Source organism: Fringilla coelebs (genome assembly GCF_963513975.1).
Source record: "Fringilla coelebs genome assembly, chromosome: 1".
Lineage (NCBI taxonomy): Eukaryota > Metazoa > Chordata > Aves > Passeriformes > Fringillidae > Fringilla > Fringilla coelebs.
The window spans coordinates 15522786-15544246 of NC_140028.1; the positions used below are offsets into that span (position 1 = coordinate 15522786).

General features: G+C 39.2%; 1 protein-coding gene across 1 annotated transcript; it reads left to right on the forward strand.

Moving 5' to 3' along the window:
- Positions 1-291: 291 nt before the first annotated feature.
- Positions 292-21363, forward strand: RAD21 (RAD21 cohesin complex component). Its single transcript, XM_084201827.1, has 14 exons — positions 292-511; positions 6386-6559; positions 7935-8064; positions 10197-10296; positions 11312-11418; positions 12310-12513; positions 13063-13188; positions 13382-13504; positions 15124-15347; positions 15665-15824; positions 16144-16295; positions 16991-17140; positions 17587-17670; positions 19581-21363. Exons 2-14 carry the CDS (start codon positions 6416-6418, stop codon positions 19770-19772), a joined length of 1896 nt encoding a protein of 631 aa, XP_084057953.1. The 5' UTR covers positions 292-511; positions 6386-6415; the 3' UTR covers positions 19773-21363.
- Positions 21364-21461: the final 98 nt, after the last annotated feature.

Genomic DNA, 21461 nt, shown 5'->3' on the forward strand with positions numbered 1-21461 from the left:
AGCCCCCGGGGGCCGGGCTGTGAAAGAAGAGAGCGATTCTTCCTCACGTTTTAAACCCAAGATCGCAGAGCCCGCGTCGGCCCGAACGAGGGCGGGGCGCCCTCACAGCCCGGCCGCGCCCCCGCCGAGGCCCCGCCCCCGCGGAGCCCGCGCGCCGCTGTCACTCAGCGGCCGTTCGTCACTCCTGCGGCTCTGCCCCGCCTCCTGGGGCCGAGCGCACGCGCAGTGGCGCGGCCGGGGCCGGTTGTGGGGGGGGAATTTGTCCGTAAACATCCTGCGGTTTGAACGGCGCGTTCGCGCGCAGGAAGGACCGCGCCGCCATCTTGTTTGCTTGAGCGAGCGGCTCGGCTCCGCTCGACTCCACTTCGGCTTCACTCGGCTCGGCCCGGCTCGGCTTCGGCTCAGCTTCGGTTCGGTTCGGCGCCGCTCGACTCGGCTCGGGCTCGGCCCGGACCGGCTCGGCTCGGCTCGGCTCGGCAGGAGCAGCGAGCGGTCCCGGGCCCGGAGCAGGGTAAGGAGTGGCTCCGGCCGCCGCGGTCGCTGCCGGCGCCCGAAGGGGCCCGGCGGGGCCCAGCTGCAGCCCCGCTCTCGGGGTGCTGCCGTCATGCTCGGGCTCGGAGCCGTCTTTCGGCTGATCCGTCCTGGCGGGGAGGGCCCGCCTGGTGCTCCGCGACACCTGGGGCTCCCCGGGAAGGGCAGGGCCGCCCCGGGACCCTGCGCGGGGCCCGGTGTCCGGGGCGGTCTGAGGCGAGGCCGGCGCAGCGGGGCCCTGAGCGCGGCCTGGCGGCGGCACGGACAGAGCCCGTGGGGAGCGGGGTCTTCCCCGGGGAGAGCCGGGTCCCGGGGCAGCCGAGGAGCCGCGGGAGGCCCGGGGGCCGCCGCGCTGTAACAGAGCCCTGGCTGTGGCTCGCTAAACGGACAGCGAGGCTGCTGCGGTCTGGGGAGAGGAACAGGAGCAAAGTTCCATTTGCCAGTCTTCTGGTTTTGAGTGCAGTTTTCCTTCTGCCATGGATGGGGCAGGGTACTGTACTTCACAGCCGCTCTAGTGGCAATGAACTGTCTTCTGGACACTGGCTGTTTAGCTGCAAATAAACGGGTCCTTTAAAAATGCCGGCCTTTTGAAGAACCAAGATCTTGCTCGTATGGACACTGTTAGGAATCTTGCTCTCGTTTTTAAGATTTCTCTGATCCTGATTAGAAACGCTTCTTTCAAATATAAAAGAGGGCGTTGTTTTTATCAATAACAAAGGAAACTTCGGGTCACTGTGACTTAATGGCATCTTTCATTGAAAATAGCTTTTCTTTAAATTCTAACATATAAAGAAACGACTGTAAATTTGGAGAAGTTACCGTTTAGGCCCACGTTGTGCAAATGTGGGTGATAAGCATGCTTTCCTTAATCTCCTGCTCAGTAAAACTCATTATCAAAACCGGGGGACATCAAAGCATTATTGGGGCCAGGCTTCTGTTTGATTTTATGAAGGCTCACTTGTAAATATTAGACATCTTACAAAATTTGGGAAAGCAAGGCCCGCTCATCTACAGTTTTAACTAGAGAGGAAGTAGGTGTGATAGGGGTAATAAAAGGAGGAGCAAAAAGCTAGTGAGACCTACAATAAACTTAAATTACCACACAAATTAATCATGTCTTGCTTATACCGTGGGATTTCCCACAGAAATTAGAGAATTTGCTTTAGTTACCACATCAGTTTAACTTCTTAAAGGTAAAATGTTAAAAAGTTTTTTACATTTGGGCTCTTTAGATGAACAGTGCAGAGAAATAACTGCAAAAGATGGAGTAATATAACGAATGTTCGACTTACATACCTTTAAAAGAGTGTGTTAGTACATGGTTTATGCACAGTTATTAGTTTTAATTGGATCTGGAATTGCACAAAATAGATTGGGATAATGGAGATAGGGCCTTAATAAGATTCATTTTCTACTGGTTGAGCTTTCTGAGTGTATGGGCAAGGGCAGGATACCTGCTGAGGGTTAGGTGGGAATGTGGAATTGAGGGAGGAGGACAGCGGTGCTCAGAGGGTTCAGTAATTTCCAGCTCTGTACGGTACTTGTGAGTGATCTGCCTTTTGAATTAGTAACCTTAGTGGGGCGCTGGTTCTATCTGATTATGTAGGTGTGTAGTATATTGTAATTGGAGAACACTGAATGCAGTTCCTCTAACAGAGTGGTATGGTTTGAGTAATTAATAGACCTGGTAGTGCAAGCTTTGTCATAGAATTTCTGACAAATTGTTGATGCAAGAAGCAAGACCTAGAGACAAAGGGAAAATGTTGTTTGTATTTACCAAAGGTATGTAAAGTTGAATTAGTTCAGTTTTATCTTTTTCAATAGTTGAATTTTTAGATATAAGAAATTAAGGTGACTTGACACTGAGCTTTAGTAAAGCTGCAGGTGGCACAAAGAATTACATTAAAATTTAGATAAATGTGGATTAACCAGACAATTATAAAGGTGGTTGAAGGAAGGAGATCAGATAAGGTGGCGAAAAGAGGCCTGGAGCTGTAAGGTGATGTTAGTGGAGTTTATGATGATTTTTTTTTTCAGTGGCACCAGATGTTCAGTGTGGCACCAAAACCTGCCAGGGAGGCAGCGTTGGTGAGTGCCCACACATGGAAAGTTCAGTGATGTAAGAAGGATTGGAAAGTGAAGGGTTATGAGTTAAAGTTGAAGAATTCAAAGAACAGTTCCAGGGTCAGGGTAGTTCTTCTGAACTCCTGAAGCCTGGTAGGGCCAGCTCAGACTGATGCAGGTGCACAGGGTGATCTCAACCTTCCCCAGATCACCCAGGGCTGCCTGGGCTTAGCAAAGCACAAACATTCTAGGAGGAGATTATGCAGGTGGGGAAAAACCAGCAGAGAAGAGAAATTGAAGGATAGCATAAGGACAAATTAATTAAAATGACTGGCTGATTTCTTAAACTGTAGTGTGGAATTTATCCACTCATCCATGTGTGACTGTGGTTTTGGACTAGCTTTACAAGGAACAAAAGTAGGTGACAGTAAAAAAATAGAAGACTGAAGTTTAGTTGTGGACTGGTGTGTGTACATAAACTAACCTAGGGAGAGTAGCTGATGAGTGGGTTTAATGAGCTAGAGTGAACCACAGTCAAATAAAAATATGCTGAATGTTCTGCCTATTGTCAGCTCTTAGTTCATTAAGCACCTTTCTGCATGCCTTGAAGAATGGGACTAACTATGCCAGTGTGCTCTTCGGAGGTTAGACAGGTAGCTGTTCTAATCAGAAGAAGGATTTTAAGGTAAAATATATGAGTTGAGGGTTAAGATGAAGTCCATAGTTACACCACCTACTAAATTTTCTTACTGTTACTTTGGAAGGACCAATTACCAGAGTCTGAGATGAGAGGGTGAAACAGGCACATTCTGGATCAGAACCTGTGTATGACCAGTATCATGTTAGTTCTGCTCTACATTTCACTTACTTTGTGTGTAGAAGTAGAGTGAAGAGAAGAGCACAGAGTAGAGGAGATTTTTACACTTCTGTATTCTTTAAATTGTGCAGTTGTTGACTAAGTTAGGCAGAGAAAACCTGAGGATAGTTGTGGCACATTGAAGCAAATTCAAAGTTAATGGCAATAAAGTTGCAGGTATTTTAAAAGGTTGATTTGGCAAGATCAGGTATTGGTCCTACCTGGCCTTGTGTGAGTACACACTCTTTTTGCCTTAGAGGAATGCAAGCAAAACAGAAAAATGCCAAAGTTCTCAGAACAAGTTTTATGGTCCTGTTTCATATCCAGTCAATTTCAAAAACTGACAGTTGTATTTTACCTTACAAGCTTTTTAAGAGCCATCAGCTACACTTTTTCTTTTGTGGATTCTTAGGAGTTGCTTTTTCAGCCAGTGATATATTCTAAGTGTCTGCCTGAGCACTCTGCCACTTGTAGAAACTCTTGGTTCCTTTAATATTCGTCCTAGTCTCAAATTATGACAGAAAATCTATTGCTCTCTTTATGCCACTGCGTCAACATACGCATTCATCAACACTGCATTCATCTATGAATTAAAGATCAGACAAAAAGCCTGAAATGCAGAAAAGGGAGTATCTGAAAAGAAAGACAAAATCTGGAGAAAGCAGGAGCAGCCTTTGGGGCTTGCTTTGAAGAATTGAGGTGCTGAACAGCTGAACTGTAAAAGTGGGCTTTGTACAGTTGCTGTAACCCAGTTATTGCCATGCAGAGCATCTGCTGGAATTTGGAAGCGGCAGGGACTCATGTGACAAGAAATTATTGCTTTAGGTAAAAGAATCCTTATTTGTTAATAACAGTTCAGATTGAAACACACTTTAAAACTATCTGTAGTCTGATTGTCGCTGTTTCCCTTCGTGTATTTCAGTATGGCTTCAGTGATGGATGAAGAGAAGCAGATTTAAAGTGATAGATAAATTGATTTTGTCCAAGTTGTCCAAATAGTGAGTTTCACATTTAACAGGAAACTTAAGTATGTTTTCAGTTAACTGTATGTTTGAAGTTTTGTGAACCCATGTTATCTGTTTTAATAATTGTGCCAAACTCTACTTATCAAAGTACATTATTTTGCAACTGTTGTTGAATGCTTTTAATGGATTAATACAAGTGGTTTTGTTTACTCTGTGTTTGTGTTCTCCCCTATTCCTCATGTTCAAGGGTAATTATAGGCTTACTGTTGCGTGGTTTTGGTAGCAACTCAAGATGTCAAAATGCTGTGCTGCAAAGTTATGTCTCTGCATATACAAAAATACTGAGGGCTTCAAAAATATGCAAGGATTGACTTATCTGCTAGCCTTAAGACAGTGTGCTGTCTTTCAAAATATCCTGGAGGGGAAAAAATAGTAGAATACCTTCCTTTAGATAATGTTTATCCAAAATGTATTTCATTGTGCTTCCTGGAAAAACTTGCTCATGCTCATCTTTGTGTAGTGTGATCCTTAGCCCTCACACAATCTCAACAAGTAAAAATGGCATTTTAACTTGTTTGTCAATTTGCATCTTTATTATGACTAAAAGCTATTAACTTCACTCCTAAGAGTAGTTTTAATTCTACATACTGAGTTAATTTGAGTTTAAGCTGAATGTGGCCTTTATTTCCTTTAAATCCTCTCCACTGTTTTGGTCATGGATGAAATTGGTGGCCAGTCTGTCATTAAGAAAGTAGCTTGATAATCAGTTCTGTTATGCAAGTCTCAAAATGGAAAAAAAAAAGTTCTTGGACTTGACTTTGAGGTGTACGTTTTTTCATTTATTATCTAGATGTGTAGAGGTTGGCTTTATTTCCACTGAATCAGTAATGTCAGAGCTTCTCTTGCCCCTGTACTTAAATTCCAAGCAGTGTCCATTGGGACTTGCTGTGCTTCCTCTGGCAGTTTTTCTGTAGGCATAGAGGAGGTAAAAACTAAGATGCACTTGTTGTGCCTTTTCTGTTCTTTTCTTTTGCTTCATTTTTCTGGGTTATAGAAACTATTGGAAAAACTCTTTGTGGAGATTCTTCTAGTTTTTTAAAGAAAACTTTTCCTCTACTTGTAGTTAACTGAATCATATCTTTACCTCATGCATGGAAGTGGCATGTTTAGATCATAGGGCATCACGCTGTTCTGATTCCCCATGGTTTGATGTGTTGGCATCTTATCAGTTGTAACAAAGTAATTACTAGATAAATAGGTAAGAATAACTTTTTTTTTTCTGGTGAAGGAGAAAGAAAATGGAATCTTAAAGAAGTTTGGAATAATGGAGTCAGTTTTCTCAACACTTAATTTAAAAAAATATGAAATGGAGAATGGTCTGTTCAGAAATGGAAAACACAATTGTGCTTCCTGTTTAGGAAGGAAATTATAGTGAAGTACCAAAAGATCTAGGACTGTATATTTCATAAAGGTGAATCTTTTGCTGGAACAACGTACAATAAAAACTGGTATAGTAGAGTAGTAGCTGCTGAACTAAAAGTAGAAAGAAGTGGAAGTCATAGAAAACTACTGTGGAGTGAAAACTGAGATGTGCTTCTTTGCATTAGGAGAGTTTGGTATTATTACCTTAAAGTTAAAAAGATTCAAGATTATGTTTTTTTGAGGGATGATAAACATTTCTAAGTGGTGTATGCGGCTGTTAACGTGTGTTATTTCTCCTTAGTAATTCTTCTGTAATAAATACATTACATTACATTGTCCAGTACAATATATTACATTATCCATGTAATATGCTATTACATGGATACCATTTGTAGTACCAGTGTTGGCTTCTTAAACATTAAACAAATAATCTGACCTCAGTGGTTAAAAATCAAATGCGTACTTCTTCTGATAAGGGGGGTATTTACAAGGATGTTCCTCATAAAATAAAAGATGTGGAAAGAAATACTTGCCTTTCTCTTTACAGGTTTGCACTTTGTTTTAGACATCTGGGACCATGTTCTATGCCCACTTTGTCCTGAGCAAACGTGGGCCGCTGGCCAAAATCTGGCTGGCGGCCCACTGGGATAAGAAGCTGACCAAAGCCCATGTTTTTGAATGTAATCTGGAGAGCAGCGTGGAGAGCATCATTTCCCCAAAGGTATCTGTTTTACACTAATGTCACATGACCTTGTAGTGAAAAGAACTTGAGTGTACAGGTGGTAATTACTGTTTGGGTCACTGAAGCAAATAAAGTTCTTAATGTTGCTATTTTAAAAGGTGGAAAGGTCTGTTTGGATGTGAAATAATGCTCTGTTGTGAAATGGGAGGAAATTATAAGTAGCTGGATGTTTTTACATGTTTTTCTTCCCCTCTACTACTCTTTTCTTCCCCTCTACTACTCATGACAATTAAATTGTTCATCATAGAACTGATGGTACAGTTGTGACTTTCGGCACTCAACAGATGTCAATGTCTTATTAATAAAGCAACTACTTGTAAACAAAAGAAAACTTACTTAAATCTTTTATTTTGGTTGATACAAATGCTAACAGTTTTTATAGTGCTACTCTAGATTTTAAAAGAACCGCTAAGTGTAAGCAAAAAGTGTATTGTACAATCACAGAGATGCTTACTCTTCTAGAATAATGATTTGTTTCATTATCACTTTTGGAAGGATTTAGGAAGAAGGTAATGTTCATAGCCTCACTAGTGAGCTGGAGCATTCTTTTAGAGAAAGGAGAGACTAATGGGCACTTCATATATTTAACTTAGTGTGTAACAGTTCATTAGCTGAAATTTTAAAAAGATGTTGGAGGAAATAAAAATCTTGAATTCTTAGGTTGATGTTAAATCCTGTATGGCTTACTCTTTCTGTGAGATAATTATTCCATGTACCATTCAACACAAATTTCATGCTCTTTCAGCCTAAGAAAGAAGAGTCCTTAAAGAAGAGTCCTTCTGTGAATTACTTTTTTTCAGTTTTATGTTCCCACAGTAGATACTTCATTACATAGTAAAGCAGTGAGATTGAAGAGGGAAGGAACTTAAAATTGTTTTACTGTGGCAGTGCTTGTTTAGGGGCACTTCCACTGTTTCTCACTTCAGGACAGAACATAGAGAGGTAGCTAACAGTTTCCAACCAGGTTTTACTTAATCAAATTACTATTTATGGCTGCCCAGCTTTTTGTATTTTTCACTTTTTCCACAATTGAAGTAGCAAAGGTGGTAGAAAAGATGTGGTAAAAATAGGCTTTGTCACTTATTTTTTAACTTGACAGAGCAGTGGTTGGGAGTTCCTGAAGTGAGCTGCTATTAATTGAGTGACATTTGCTAGGTCATCCATAAATAATGTAATAGGGTATCATCTTGAACTGTAGACTTTGCATTCTTTGTTTCTTCAGATTTCTGCTGATTTTTATACTTGTTTTAGACATTTGATTTTATTGAGAAAATTCATGTAAAGCTGACTGAGGTGTCATTTAAGGGAATACTGAGGATACATCTAATTCACTGATTGTGCAATGTGTTTTTAGGTGAAGATGGCACTTCGAACCTCAGGACATCTTTTACTAGGCGTTGTTAGAATCTACCACAGGAAAGCAAAATATCTTCTTGCAGACTGTAATGAGGCTTTCATTAAGATTAAGATGGCTTTTCGTCCAGGTATCTGTCTTTATCTAAGTGCTCTCTGAAAAGCTACATTGATAAATGTATTTATTAAGAAGGCATACAATTCTGCCTTCTTATGTCTGTATAATTACATAAAGGTATAGGTTATAGGAGAAGTAATTATTGCAGCTGCCTGGCTGGCTGAGTTGTCTTCTGAAAAACATCTTTTAACCGAATTCTGAACAAAAACTTCACTTATTGATGCTGATTCAGTAAAATCCCACTTACAGTTTTGGCTGTGGCTGGTGTATGATGTTAAATGGAAATGCACTGCATGGTTTTTACCTTCTGTCTGAAAAAGGCCAGTGCCCTACTGAAGAGAAGCGCAGAAGGGGACTGGTTTCCATCAAGGGTCAGGATTCTTTTGCTATGAGTTACAAAGGAACATGAAAGTAAGCTGGTTTTTTACCACTTTCACATTATAGTTTCCGAAAATAATGTGGACTGTTATGTTGGCATCAAGGATAATTTTCTTTTGTATCTTCGCAACAAAATTTCCCACTCTGTAGTTGCTTACTTAAATATTTTCCATTAAAATGGGGTGCCATATTAATACCTGAAATTACTTTTCTGTCCAGCAGTCAATTAATTGTTTGACTTTCATTCTTTCATATCTTTATAGATAGATAGTTTTAATTTTGGCCTAGGGAACTTTTTCTCAGCTGAAGTGTAGCTGTGGCAGTGATGCTGCTGGATGCTCCCAGCTGCTAAATCATATTCCACCTTTTTAAGTTAGTGAGTGCAATAGATTTAAAAGCTGAACTTAAGGGAGACTTTTTGTTTTTTAAAAAGGCAACTCTTGAAAGCCAGTGCAGCAGTTACTTGAGTAAAGTCAAGGTACGTAATGCCTTTATCTTCATTTCCTGATCTACAGGTTGTGATTCAGGCACTGAATTCAAGTACTGAATTTTATGTAGCTTTCAGTGGCAATTTGTTGGCTGTTGCTAATTTTTTGTTACTGTGTTTAACTTCCTTGGATTATAATAAGAACATAATTTTAATATCACAAGGCAGTCTATTTTCCCTCTCCTAAGAGAGTGCATGTCAAAGGTGAAGCACCTTAAGATGTACAAAAAGTGGCATGCTGGCCTGACAGAAGCTGAGGCACTGGTCTTTATTTTCAGTTTATCAGCTTTCTGCCTTAGGCATTGAGTCTTTCTGTTCTGAGAATCATTTACATGTTTCATTTTAAGCAGAAGACGAGTAAAAATACTGAACAGCCCTGAAAGGATGGACTAGATGTCTTCATTCCTAGTCAAGTACCATGATGAGTAAGCTACAGACTCATGCTTGTTCCTGGTCTCTATGGACAGTGGTTCTTTGATTATTCATTGCAGAGGGGAGCACAGTGAGCAGAGTGTTTCTGAAGTATCTGTACCTCAGAATTGCCTGTGTTGTATGTCTGGGTCAGAAGGCAGAGCATAGAGCTCAAATCTTCTGCAAGTTACAGAAGGAATTGAACCTGCATTTCCCATGCACTTTCAAGTGCCCTGACCTTTTAAGACTTTGAATAAAACAGAGGGACCAACTGCTGGCACTGGTTTTGTGATCCCCAATCTGATATTCATGCTCTGAGAATGCCTGCTGAATAAGAGTAAGCATCTCTGGAGGATAAGAAAAGGTATGTGTGTGGTTTTGGTAATACAGCTCTTTTCTGTGCAGAAGCCTATGAGTTAGTGAGCCCCAAGTGCAATCAGTTCTGTTCCAGGACTTCTGGAGCTGGTGGAACTGAATAAAGGACCAGTAACAAAGTAGTCACGCTGTGCTGCCCCTGCAGTGTAGAGCCCTGCAGCTGATACCATGGATCATGATAAAATTATTTTGGAGCAGGTACCTGTAGTGCTGTGGAACATATGATGCCTGTGTTGGCTGCACAGCTGTGCATAGTGCTACACAAACATTACTTTATACAGACAGTGCAAAGGCTTGAGGATATTTGTTCTGAATTTAGTTTAAATTTCACTTACTACCATTACCTAAGGTTTCTTTGTAGGTATCTCAGCATCAGTTCAGTTTAACAAATTTAAAGACAGTAGGCCCATGCAGAGAGAAAACGCTAATGGCACAGTGAAAAATGCTGTCCTTGTAAGGAATGGGAACTCATGTCGGGGTGTTCTTCCTTGCAGGAGTTGTTGATTTGCCTGAGGAAAACAGAGAGGCTGCTTATAATGCTATTACCTTACCTGAGGAGTTTCACGATTTTGACCAACCACTCCCTGATCTAGAGTAAGCTTGGGGTTTTTTCTATTTCCATGACAATGAGAATTGGTTTTAGTTGAAGAGAACCTGGTTTTAAACAGCTAACTCATTGCTGAATGTAAAAAATAGTCTGTAGGTAACTTCTATTCTTAGGTCTTTTTTATATACTGATAAGGAAGTGTACAGTCATTTTTGTGTTGATTTTAAGTTCATAGTAGCATTGACTTTAACTGAAGTTAAATCTGTCCTTACAGGAGCTTTTCAAAAACTCAGATACCTATTATAACTTTCTTTTTTTTCTATGCAAGGCACCCTACATCACATACATCCTTCAGTTGGACAAGATCAATTTTATGGGGGTATTGGTGACCTTTTAAAGTGGAACTTTTAATTCTTAAAACATCTAAATACTTGTGGGTTACTTTTACATATAACATATATACAATCTGAATAGTTCTTAATCTTTAAAAAACTGATGGTTTTTATTATTTTATTTTTTAACTTGAGTCTTTTTAATTTTAATTTGAGTTAGTCATAACAGTTTTTAGAATCCAGTTTAGTCAGTGTTCAATTTAGTTTAAATTCAAATTAAAGTATATACTAATTTGAAACTGCAAAAGATTTCTATGTATTTATAAGAAATGTACCTTAATACACCACAAAGAGTGTTAACTTGGTAGTGGTGCAAAATACAGTGTTTGATAAACTGTATTAATAGGTTTTGAAGTTGAAGGAGTGGAAGGTTTTTCTGAATTGTTAATTTCCCCTTGGAAATTAGTAATCCCAGCACAGCAAGGAGTAAGAGAGGTTACTGATAGATTTCCCAGAAGCTAATGCAATTTGGATGATAGGTTTGAACCATTAATGGTCTCACTGTTTTAAGTAGTAGCTTCTATTCAGTGTTCACCTTTATTTTTTTCAATAATCGACTTGAATGTAAAATTGTTTTTTACTGAATAATATTATGTTTATTTCAGCAGGCTTTATCAGTTCTTTGTTTTTTTAATGAGATTTTTTAATAATTGCTTTCTGTTTGTTTAAGTGATATTGATGTGGCTCAGCAGTTCAGTTTGAACCAGAGTAGAGTGGAAGAAATTACGATGAGAGAAGAAGTAGGCAACATCAGTATCCTCCAGGATAATGACTTTGGTAAAGATCTCATGTGTTATTATGTGTTACTAGCTAATTTCAGTTATGGTTTTGCAATTACTATGGAATGCCCAATGAATTCTAAACAAATTAGATCAAACATGCTGTGGTTTTGTATGTTTAATTTTTAGCTTGTTCATGCAGTTTTTCCAGAAAGTCTGTCCTCTAATGCTCAGCAAACTTCTACCTGCCTAGAATAGGCAGAAAGAAAAGCTGAAGACTATTCAGTCAAGTTAATCATTGAAGTACTGTGACAATTATAATTTTCAAAATGTGATGTGAATATGAAGTTAGCTGTTCCTTTAATCATAAGCATGCTCTCAGTCAGAAACCATTGGGACATTTTAAAAGCTGAATCAGTCGCTGGTGACAAGTTTGCTATTTTAGATATCTTTTCGTGGACAGTATTCTAACATCTGAATCAAAACTTAAAGACAGTTTTATTTGAATGTCTGGTTCCTAAGCTACAGTATTGTAAACCATAATTCAGTAATAGTTTTGAAAGAATAATCTAAAAGTGGTGTTAACTGGATATTGGTTTGTTCCCTGTAGTTGAAGCCCAGCCTTGAGGCATAAGGCACAGTGTCTTTGAATTCCATTGAATTCTTTGGTTTCTGTGCAGATAAAGTTTAGTAGGATCTTGCTAATATCAATTCAAATAAGTACAATCAAATTCTTTGAAAAGGAGATAGTTATTTTTATAATTGTTTGAACAGTATTTTTTGCTGTGGTATTGCTGGTTACAATTCCTTACATCTTGTCATTCACTCTGCAAATAGGATTAATTGAATTAAAGTTTGGTCTTACATATGGGCCTTGTTGATCAGTTAGATAGGTCTCTTGCATCTTGAATTTTTTAGCATTTAGAGCACTGCAATTGTATTCTTGCAGGTGACTTTGGGATGGATGACCGTGAGATGATGAGAGAAGGTAGTGCATTTGAGGATGACATGCTGGTGAGCACTAGTGCTTCTAACCTCCTCCTGGAACCTGAACAGAGCACCAGTCACCTCAATGAGAAATCTAATCACCTGGAATATGAAGACCAATACAAAGATGATAATTTTGGGGAAGGAAATGATGGTGGAATATTGGGTAAGTTTGAGAAATTTGTTTTTCCTCTATCCTAACTCCTGCCTTAATTAATTAGTTCTTGGGTAGATGAGGGGAAGTTGTTTCATTTGTTGCCAGATCCTGTGAAAGTTATGTCTTGTACAGTGAGTATTTATACTCACTCTGTGTGTGTGTGTGTGTGTGTGTGTGTGTGTGTATATGCATGTATGTGTGTGTGTGTGTATGTGCACTGAGCATATATTCTGGTTTGTGAGTACCACAGCAGTATAGATGACTCACAGCATATTAAGTGTTGGCATATTTAAAACAAAGTTTAAAAAATTAGATGTAAGATGCAAATATGTGGCAAGTATATTGTAATAAATGTTATCTGTAAGCTCAGAATTAGAGCTGAAATGCTCCTTGAAAGAGCACTGCTACTTTCTTCTATGTCAGCATTGAAAGTGCTTTCTAACTTTTGCACTATCTTCATCTGTGTTGTAATAAACTTGTCTGTACTTTATAAATTTGTCTATACTTATTTCATGAATTTGTGGATGCAGAACTGATTGTTTCATATTGTTTCTTCAGATGACAAACTTCTTAGTAATAATGATGGTGGTATTTTTGATGACCCACCTGCACTCTCAGAAAGTGGAGTAATGATGCCAGAGCAGCCTCCCCACGATGATATGGATGATGATGATAATGTATCAAGTGAGTATGATCTAGGACCAGACCTAGAGTTACTTTCAGCTCATGTAGTTTGGATTCTAATTCCTTAAAAGCATGTTAAGCTCAAAAGTATGAAGTGTGGGAAGCCAGCTGAAGGTGTGGAGGAGGGGATGGGAGGGGTAGCAGAGCCTGTTAATGTTTTGACGTAGTGCAAGGTTCTTGTTGTCACTGGCAGTGGGAGGCCCAGACAGCCCGGACTCGGTCGATCCAGTGGAGCCATTACCAACCATGACTGACCAGACAACACTTGTTCCCAATGAAGAGGAAGCTTTTGCTCTGGAGCCTATTGACATAACTGGTGAGTGAGCTATTGGGGAGTATTGTGCAGTTTGTCAGAGACCACCTTAGCTTGATGGAGTGGAAATGAATGTCTAGTACTGCTGCTGACTCTGCTTCTCACTTGGGAGAGAAACCAGGGATCAAGTGCTTAATTCCATTTATTCTAATAGTAGCTCTCCAGTACCTTCCAGAGAGGTAGCTTACATGGATGGTGTCAGAGAATACTAGTTTGTAGTTTTTGCAGTCAGTGCATGTAACAGCATGATACTGTAGCTTTAGATAAACATGCTAGTTAAAATGCACTGAGTTGAAATGGAGCTCAGCATGTCTTTCATTCTAATACGGTATCTGTAGTGCAGCACAGTTCTTGATATGTTTTATTTGAAGGGCAGGACTGACTGTTTACACTGAGAATCAGTGCTGTTCTAGTGATTTGTAGCTTTAATGAATTGCTGATTTCAGGAGGTGCACCTTTGTATTTGAATTTCTACTAAGTAGGGATTTTCCTTTTTCTTTAATGCAAGAAACTTGCTTATTTTAACTGGTACTATATTTGGTTCATTATGTACTGACCACTGCTTTAGTAAAAAATATCTGGAAAGAAAGTAGCTTGTCCTGTGCTTTTAGACTGAGCTCCAGGCCCTGATTCTGTGCTTGGCCAGTGGGAGAGCCCTGGCACTGCCCTCTCGTGGTGGGCTGGCAGCAGGGGACCAGCTCATCTGCTCATCCAGCAAAGACATCATTTACCAGAGCTTCAGGGTCTGCTGCAGAGTATCAGGCTGTGAGCACAGTCATGTTGTCCTAGAACAGGGTCAGAAATTTACAGTTAAAATAACCACCCACATTACCAAAGTTCAGGTAGGTTTAGGGGGAAAAGTGGGTGTGCTATTTTGAATCTGTGATTAGAGTGATAGAATGGCTGGGATTGGAAGGAATCATGAAGATCTAGTTCCAACTCTCTTGCCATGAGCAGGGACACCTTCCACTAGACCAGGTTGCTCAGAGCTCCATCCAGCCTGGCCTTGAACACTGACAGGGATGGGGCATTCACAGCTCCTCTGAGCAGCCTGTTCCAGTACCTCACCACACTCACAGTAGAGAACTTCCCATTATCTAGTCTGAACGTACTCTCTGTCAGCTGGCAGCCATCCCCCTCACCCTGTCACTACATGTCTTTGTAAAAACTCCCCTCCATTTTCCTTGTAGGCTCCCTTCAGGTACTGGAAGGCCACAAGTAGGTCACCCCAAAGCTCTTGTGTTCTCCAGGCTGAGCAAAACCAAATCTCTCAGCCTTTCTCATAAGAGAGGTGCTTCATCTTCTGTTCAACTTGGTGACCAGTGTTTGCACCAGCCTATCAAGCAAGCCATGGGAGAGAGAGGCATGTACAGCTGAGGGCATTGAGGCTTAGGTAGATTTAAATTCACAGAAGAATTTGTAGGTTATGGGAGAGCCTTCATAGTATTTGATGGCTTATGCTGCACATATCTTTTAATCCTTCTCCCAAAGCTAGTGTTGCCTTAGATTCTTGAGGCAGCTTTATACATGGGCAGGTGAGACCTATAGAGAACTTGCAGGATTCTTTTACAGCATGGTACCTGTTTGAGCTAACCTTCATTGCTTGTTAAAAATCCCAACAGTCAAGGAAACCAAAGCAAAGAGAAAGAGAAAGCTGATTGTGGACAGTGTGAAAGAACTGGACAGCAAGACTATTCGAGCCCAATTAAGTGACTACTCTGATATTGTTACTACTTTGGATTTGGCACCTCCTACTAAAAAATTGATGATGTGGAAAGAAACTGGTGGAGTTGAAAAGCTTTTCTCTCTGCCTGCACAGCCTTTGTGGAATAACAGACTACTGAAGGTAATGTTTTTATGCAAGTTCACTTTTAAATTGACTGTATACAGAATTGTGCTTCATGTATAGCAAATGTCAGCATATAAATAGTGATATAGTGATAGCAATATTTATAATTGGAAGAAAAAACATATTAAAAGAAGTAAGGTAAATATTTTGAGCATTACTGTTATCAGTTACAAAGAAAAATAAATTTTTAGAAGTTAGTAGTGTTGGGGAGGAGCTTAAAAACTGAGAAAGATAGGCCATAATTATTTAATCCAAAATGAAATAAAAGGACACTGAGAACTGCAGTAGTGAATAATGTAATGTTTCCTTTGTAGCTCTTTACTCGCTGTCTTACACCTCTGGTACCAGAAGACCTGAGAAAGAGGAGGAAAGGTGGAGAAGCTGACAATCTTGATGAGTTCCTTAAAGACTTTGAAAACCCAGAGGTTCCCAGAGAGGAGCAGCAACAGCAACAGCAGCAACGAGATGTCATTGGTTTGTGTCTTGTCCAAGATGCTCTGGTTTCCCTTGGAGCACATTTTTCTCTTTTATCTGTGCTTTGTATTAAGTCATCAAAGATTACGTGTGGAACAATGAGCTTTGTAATGGTTGTTTAGCTTGATGTGATGCAATCTCTGACATAAAAGAACTTTTTTTCTTAGAAATAGGGGATGCTTAGGAATTGCTTGAACCAGTGGATTAAAAGTGCAGGCTGTTGAGAGTGCTCAATTCTAAAATAATAGCAGTTTCGATTTTGGTACAGTTTCTAATAGCATTCTTAAGTATCTAAAAGAAGATTTGTTGTGGAATACAGATGAACCTATTCTGGAAGAACCGAGCCGTTTGCAAGAGTCGATGATGGAAGGCAGCAGAACCAACCTGGATGAGTCAGTTATGCCACCCCCACCAGCTCAGACCGGTGTCAAACGCAAACTGCAGCAAGTAGAACCGGAGCCAGTGTTACCTGTGAGTAAGCTTTTACTAGTTTTTATGGGGAATGGGAAATGAGCAGTGTCTTAGAGGAGGAAATGACACAGATTTAAGGCCCTATCTTTCTATGATCCTTTGAGATTCACTGTAGTAGTATCAGAACATTTGTCCCTGGGTATCATTCTGGTGCCTTTGTTAGGTGAAAAGCTTACTGAAACGTTTTAAATGCTGGTAGGATACAGAAATTACACTATTTCCTCCAGTAAAAGTCTTCAAGGAGTCTAGTGTATTGCTAGGTATCAGTGTTTTAATTCCTTTATGTTTGTATTGATGAGAACAGCATTTTGATATTTTGAAGATGACTAGTTCCAGTGAGTTCAAGTGTGTTCATGTAGCATTGCATCTGGTGATGTGGGATTTTAAATTTGCATGTACCGATCCAAGGAATGAGATCAGTAGTTTGGATGGTGGCATAAGTGAAATTACTGGAAAGCCTTTTTACTTTACAGTGGTGTCATAATTTCTGGTTTGAGTAGAATCTAAAGGATTGAAAATATACATATGGACAGCAAAACAAAATTGGGTTTTGGTTTTCAAAAATGAAAAATCCTGACAAATGGCTAAGACTGTATACTTGGATTTTATTAAACTGGTCTGAAGCACCATTGTACTATTGTAAAAGAACTGACAAAATGATACTGTTTGTTTAACTGTATTGTGTGCTCTTAAAGCATCCACCATCACAACAGCTGGAAATGCCACCTGTAGAAATGCCTCCAGAGGAGCCCCAAAACATCTGCCAGCTAATACCAGAGCTAGAACTTCTGCCAGAAAAAGAGAAGGAGAAGGAAAAGGAGAAAGAGGAAGAAGAGGAGGAAGAAGTAAGAACTCTGTAGAATCAGTTTGTGTGTTTCCCAGAAGTAGATGAATGTTTGACTGTGGATTCAGTAAAAGGCATAAGAAATAACTCTTTTGTCTGTCCTTATAAATAGCCCTTAGAAATGTAATTCTTAAATTATTTAATGACAATTTAATAATAATTATATTATTTAATTTTCTTAATTACATATACATTCTGTTTTGAAGTAGTGTTCTCTTGTTCTCACCCATGGCTAGATTAAACCATTATGTGTTTATGATGCCTTAGATAAGAACTTTTGAACTTTAATGGTGTGGTTCATTTTAAATAGCTTGTGCTACTTAATGAAAGTAACTTTTTGCAAGAAAACCAGCCATGTCTTCAAATAGGATAACTTGTCTCTTATCTACAGTATTTAATGTCCTATGGTAACTTCATTGATGTCTTTTATTTTACACCTGCTTCCAGGAAGAAGACGGCACAGGGGGTGATCAGGATCAAGAAGAAAGGAGATGGAACAAGAGGACTCAACAAATGCTCCATGGCCTTCAGGTACACATGATCATTTGCTTTCTCTTAAAGTAGCTTTTGAGTGTGTCCACTGATGCTTTTGAACTGAGTTAAAATGTCAACAAAGAGCTTTCTGTGCAGTCAGTGTTACAGCCTAAAATACCAGTTATCTTAGAGGGGGAAGAATGCCTGTAGTTGATTAAATCTATATCAAGTAATTGTATTAAAATGAAATCTGTACTTATATAATTGTCACTTACTGTTTAGAGAACATTTGAATTAAAATTTTTCATCTAAATGTTTTTCAACCTTAGAGTCCACACTCTGTCTGCAACTAAGATTCTCAGAAATTTAAATTATAAAATAGCTGACTGTATTTTTGATGAAATCATAGTGCTTCTGACTTTTTGCTATGTGTCTTTAGGCAAACCCTCATAAGAGTCTAGGGATAACACCATTGTACAGAATGTTTACTTCCTGTCTAGGCTAGTTTGAAAACTTCTATGCCTTGAGAAGCTGAATCTGTTAACAGCTGTGGAAATGTGACTTTGGCTGGTTTCTAGCATGTGGATTCAGTCTGCACAGACATACCTGTCTCTAGGATGGGTTCTTGCTTGCTGAAACTAAAGAGGCTTTTTCTGATACGATGACTGAACGCCACAGTGTTCATCCTGAACTGAAGTGCAAACTGCTCTTTTGTTCATTGGTGTCTGTGTTTGTCCTCCACATACTCTTGGACTGCCTTTGCCTTTCAGCCTGGTTTGTAGCTCCTTTGTTCCCTTCAACATTTTGGCAACTCGTGAGATTTGGCTGTCACTGAATGCCACATCCCAAATGGTCACACACCCCCCTCTTCTCTCTCCCAGCTTTAAATGCAGAGCATGATGCCATAGGGCATGGATTATCTATCCTTTTGGCCATTTAGGGTCAGCTGTCCTGGCTGTGTCCCCTCCCAGCTCCTTGTGCACCTCCAGCCTACTTGATGCAAAACAGCACCGTATGAGCTATTGTGAAGAAAATTAACTCTGCCCCAAACCAAATCAACACACCTGATTACAATAAAAAAAGCTAAAAATAATTTCTAAAGTATGCAGATGTTGAGTTGGTAGTGTTGTGTTATGTTTGTAATGTTTGCTTCTCTGAATGTTTTATAACAGTATCTGAAGAGAGCTTTAGAATTTGCTTTGGCCATAACTAGCTTTTATCAGTTTTTTCTTCCATGTACCCAAAAGAATATCACATGGGATGGCTGAAACATGAAATCTGCAATGAGATTTGGAGTTAAAGTCTGATTCATATAAAATAATTTGGTTTGGCCAGCCACATATCTTTTCATCTTGTTAAAATTCATTCCAGGACAGACAGTTCTGCTTTAAATCGAACACTTCAGTTGTTGTCCTGGCCAGCAAAAAGATGTATTAGCATGATTTTTTTTTTTAATCTTGCCAAGACTGAGAAAATCTAAGTGACTTTGGGTACTTAGTTTAAGACAGAGGAGTTTTAGAAATAAACAGGCTTTCACCTTGAGAAATTAGGCATCTTTTAAAGAACGTTAGCTCTTGAAATTTTGCTTTATTATTTTTGGAATTACATTTATTTTGAGAAATAAAGCTTGATTTTTCTTGATTTTATTCCTATTAAGAAAAAATTATCCTGTAGCCAAAAAAGACTGGTTACCTATTGCTGCAGAAATAAAATCTTGAGCTATACAACAGTGTTTCTGGAATACATTCAGCAGATTCAAGAATGATTTTTCACACCTCCCTGGGAAGCCCACTAGACTTTGTTTAGCTAAGATCCATAAAGAAATTTTCATGTACATGTTGTAATGTTCCTATTCTTCTAATCCCTCTGTGTCCTGGAGTCGACAACAAACAGAATCTTGCCAAGAGACATTGTTGTTTCTGTGTAGTTCTCTATTTAACTTGTGGTATCACTGTTGTGTTTTTCAGAGAGCTCTTGCTAAGACTGGAGCAGAATCTATCAGTTTGCTTGAGCTGTGCAGAAATACGAATAGAAAACAAGCAGCTGCAAAGTTCTACAGTTTCCTGGTACTGAAAAAGCAGCAAGCTATAGAGCTGACACAGGAGGAGCCCTACAGTGACATCATTGCCACCCCTGGTCCCAGGTTTCACATTATCTGAATGGTTCCCTAGAGCAGAGCTAGAGCTCCTCTCACCAGTGCGTGTGCGTATCGCCCCGTCCGTAGGGCCCACAAGACCATTGCAGAAAATTTAGATTTTATTGTCTGTATAAAGTCCTTGGTTTTCTCTTGGGGTTATTTTCGGGTTTGTATTTTAACTTTACCACTCAAATTTTTAGTGAAACTGCTGGCTGGGTTGGGTGACTTGAGTTCCAGCTGCAGAAACCGGACATCTCAAGCGCCCAGATAAAGATTGTTTTAGCAGCTCAGAGCAGATGTGTGCAATATTGGTGCATGTGATGTTGAGTATCAATGAAAATGTCTTTCAATAATTTGACTAGTTGATTCAGTAGAGATATTTTTAAACTATACAAGTAAATCTGAATGGCCAACCTTTTGTCTGATTAAAAACTTTGCCAAACTCATCTGAAATGTTCGGTCTGCTTCTCCTAGTAGTAGTTTTTTCTCCCCTTCTCTAGATCTTTGTGCATACCGTGGGTCTCTTAAAGCTGCCAATATGAAAGGTAGTGCCTGATATGTCAGCTTGCTGTGTCACTGCATTTTTGCAGTCAGATTTTTGTAGCCCTTGATGCTAAGGGGAAACGAGTGTCTGTGGAAAGCACTTCCTCTATGTGATACATGAAAGGACAGAACATGTGAAGTGTTTTAGATGAAACATTCCTTTTCACTTATCACCTTATTATGGTCCACTACTGATAATGGCTAATTACTGTTAATAAGTGACAAATGAAAACTAGTAATGTCATTTAACCATTTAAGTAATCATAATGCTTTAGGTTTGTTAGAGCTGTATATAAACTCCAGACTTTTTAAAACAGACTCTAGATTGTAAATTATCTGATTTTTTTTATTAAGCAAGCATCCGGCAGTAAGAATAAGAAAAATTGCTAAATTCGGATACCGCCTGTACCAAAAGGGCGACAAACTTTGAATATAGAGTGCAGATGGGCACAATTCCACTTAATTGTGTAGTGTATTAATGGCTCTTTGGATATATTTATGGTTTTAGTGTCAATTTTTTCTGATAATGTACACTCCCATGTTCAAAATGTTTTATCGGTTTTGCGAAAGAAGTCCAGTTTGATTTTTATTTCTAAAGAATGAAGCTTTACTGTTAGACCAGGTAGCACCAGAAATTATGTGAATATGTTGATTATGGAGACCTGTCTTAACTTTTTTTAGGGCAAAATTATTCACAGTGAAGGTTCTGGTTTTAATGTTGGCACTTTTGTGAAATAATTTTGGGACTCTTAAATTTCAGTGTATACTCAACTGTAAAATTATGTGAATGTTTAAAAAACTCTGAGACTACATGATGACAGTGTTTTACTAATCCTTGAAAAAGTTAATTGTATAAAGTTACTGCAGCTTTATTTTCAACATGATGTGCCTGTAAAACCATAATTTTCTCCTTTGTAAAAAGAGACATTGTAGATAACTTGAATGTTTAATTATAGAAAAGGTCATTAGTTTCTTGTTACACATTTTTAGTCTGTTTTTGTTGCTTTTCAAAGTTAATATTCTTGAAAATAGTTGATGCTGTTATGTATAACTTTTCTAATAAAAGTTGTGTTATAAGCTTTTATGTATTAGCTCTGTATCTTGTTTGAACACCTCCCATTTTTGTAGGAGAGACTGAGCACTAAGAAATTGGTTATTTTGGTATTAG